The 2,999-nt window shown below is 47.6% G+C and overlaps 1 protein-coding gene across 1 annotated transcript; it reads left to right on the forward strand.

Moving 5' to 3' along the window:
• Positions 1-786: 786 nt before the first annotated feature.
• Positions 787-1,898, forward strand: LOC148041393 (mitogen-activated protein kinase kinase 7-like). Its single transcript, XM_087686280.1, has one exon. The coding sequence runs from the start codon at positions 840-842 to the stop codon at positions 1,896-1,898; it is 1,059 nt and encodes a 352-aa protein (XP_087542406.1). The 5' UTR covers positions 787-839.
• Positions 1,899-2,999: the final 1,101 nt, after the last annotated feature.

Here is a 2,999-nt window from a genome sequence, read left to right on the forward strand (position 1 = left end):
CTGATTTGCATCCCCCATGATCAAAGATGGATCTAACTACCAATATAGGTATACCTATACTCACATAGAGAGATCCATGCACTCATTCACCATGATAACATAAAATTCTTTGTGTGTCAAACACAAGAATAAGCAAAGTCACCCATTCCCTAAATAAACTCCATCCTCTTGTAGATACAAGTGAATGTAATCAAACCACATTTGCAAGTACTGATAACATCAACACAAACTACCGCAAACAACCTAACAAAGAACAATATTGGTGTGGTAGGAACTCCACACAAACGATGTTCTATTGTTGCTATGTGATGGTTGCATGTAGAATTACCATTATATGGTGTTTTTCTTTCACTTTTGGTTTTCAAATTATGACTTTAGGTAGGTGTAGTGCAATCATGGCTTTAGCAATTCCTAGAAGCATCGCCCCTTATATGCGTATGCAACGGGCATCGAGAAAAAAGGAGAGGGAACGAGAGCCACCACCCTGCAGAGTCGGCGCGACTTGCCGGCGCGCGGCCGACTTGCATGAGATGCAATGGGTTGCCGCGAACGATAAAAGGGCATGTGTACTAATGTAGGCGCCTGGAGAGAGACTTGTACAGCAGCAAACACCATCGATCCCGAGCAATCCGGCCGCCCGATTGGGATTCGGAGGCATGATCTGGCGCTTCCTCACGTGTTGCCTCTTTGAGGCTTCCAGTTGCACCGATGACATTAAGATGAGATCAAGTACCACAACCTCCTTGTACAGTAGAGGAAGCAGGTCCCGTTCTAATGCTGAGAAGAGGAGTCATAGTCACCAGTCAGGCGATAGTGCTGAAAAGGTGGAGGAGGAGCAGATGCGCCAGACGTGGGAGGCGAAAAGGTGCCTCGGGCGAGGTGCAAACGGCGAGGTGATCCTGGCCGAGGACCGACGCTCTGGCTTGCAGTTTGCAGTGAAGAGAGCAGTGAGTAGGACGATGAACGGGGTGATCTTAGAGCGGGAGCGCACCTTCTTAGAGGCGTTGGACAGCCCCTATGTGGTGCGGTGCCTGGGAGGCGGCGAGATGGAGCAGGGCAATATCGGCGCTATTCAGGAATCGGGCCTGCGTCGACGTGGCCGAAGTACTCCCGTGATGAAGGAGCTGTTTCTGGAGTACATGAGCGAGGGGAGCTTGGCAGGGCTGGTGAGATCCAGCAGAGGGCGAAAGCTGGAGGAGGCGCAGGCGCGAGTGTATGCCAGGGCGGTCCTCAGAGGATTGGACTATCTGCACGCCAATGGGGTGGTGCACTGCGACGTCAAGTGCTCCAATGTGCTGCTGGGCCATCACTGCTCCGTCAAGCTAGCAGACTTCGGGTTGAGTTCCGTGTGCTCCATGGCCTCTTCAGCAGGTAGCTGCAGTTCGACTTCCACTGGTGCTGTCATCAGCAGCAGTGAATACAGTACTAATACTACTCATGGCGGTGGCAGCTCGTGTATGATTACAAGCACTAGCAGCAGCACTAGTACGTCGTTTGGCAGCATCAGTTATACTATGTCACGTGATGACAAGGCGCTGATGAATATCCCTGTCAGCCCAGAGGTGCTCCAGAAGCTCGCCGACCTGGCGCCTAAGCTCGGTGTTGCGCGCGGAACCTGGACCCACATGGCCCCAGAAGTCGCATCGTGCGCCTCCGAACCCAACCCGTCTTCCGACATCTGGAGCTTCGGATGCCTGGTGGTGGAGATGTTGCAAGGCGTGCCTCCGTGGGGCAGGGGCAAGGGAGCCCGCGCCCGCCTCGCTGCTGACGACGATCCCGTCCTCCCGCCCGGTGCTTCCCCTGACTGCCTCCACTTCATCCAATGCTGCCTGCAGAAGAATCCCTCAGCGCGATGGACCAGCCAACAACTCCTCGCCCACCCCTTCCTCTGCTTCTGACCAAACTCTTTGGTAACATATACTGATCACAAATACAAGCGATGCATCTTATTATACTCATCAGTGCAGCCAAACGAGGTTGTCGATACCTTAATATAAGAAAGTTTACATGGCTGCGTGAGGGATGCTTGGAGGATTGTACCTCCTGCGCCATAAGAAGATGGAGTATGGTCTCTCACATGCGTAATATGATGGGGAGTATGTAGAAAGAATATCGTAAGTCACTCTTCCCTCATTCCTGGGATCATGTATTATTCGATTCACCGTGTAATTTCGGAATTCCACCAAGAGTATTTCAACCGGTGTTTCCAAATGATATATGGTACTTCTTCATCATTGTGCAACGTAATTTCGTAATTTTTGCAGCCCGCCCTTTCTTTCACATGGGGTGATACATAATTACTTGTTGTCCTTCTTGATGATATGGGTGCATTCTTCCATTGTTATAACTTTGTTTCTATTTCTGTTGTGCCACTTGCAGGTTTTTTTTGTTGCGCACTTGGAAATCGTTACGGGTTGTTTCTATTTCAAATCATTTCTGCACTGTTGTTCCACACGCATGTAGTACATATGGCAAGTATTTGTTGCCATCTACATGCATGGGATCCATTACATAGCTATCATGTTATTTATAGTTTTATTCATCCTTTTTATTACCCCCTTTGTTCGTGGGTGATATGGAGAAGCAAAGACTTGCTATACCCCCATTTCCTTGTTACTGATTTGTATGAATTTTTATGTAAATTGTTTTCCATTGTCAAACAAGAGTTGTTCATGACATGAGTGCCTAGATATTATTTCTTTTATGAAGAAGGTTGCTACTTCTTATATTGATGCTTTAGATATTGTTTTGGCCTCTACCAAATGGATCAAATATTCTCTTAGAACAATGATGTATTTGTCTCCATTGTTTCTTTCTAGAAATGGTCCAATCAAGTCCCAAGTAACCATTTGGAATGGTCTATGTACTCTTATAGTTGTGAATAACTATCCATTTTGTGTGTTGGACTCTTGAAACTGTAACATTGTTGACATGATTTCAAGTATGTTGTTACTATGTGTCTCATCCTTGGCCAGAAATAACATGTCCTCAAGAGGTGT

This window comes from Lygodium microphyllum, chromosome 1 (assembly GCF_053477565.2).
Source record: "Lygodium microphyllum isolate KBCC chromosome 1, Lygodium_microphyllum_v1.1.10, whole genome shotgun sequence".
Classification (NCBI taxonomy): Eukaryota; Viridiplantae; Streptophyta; class Polypodiopsida; order Schizaeales; family Lygodiaceae; genus Lygodium; species Lygodium microphyllum.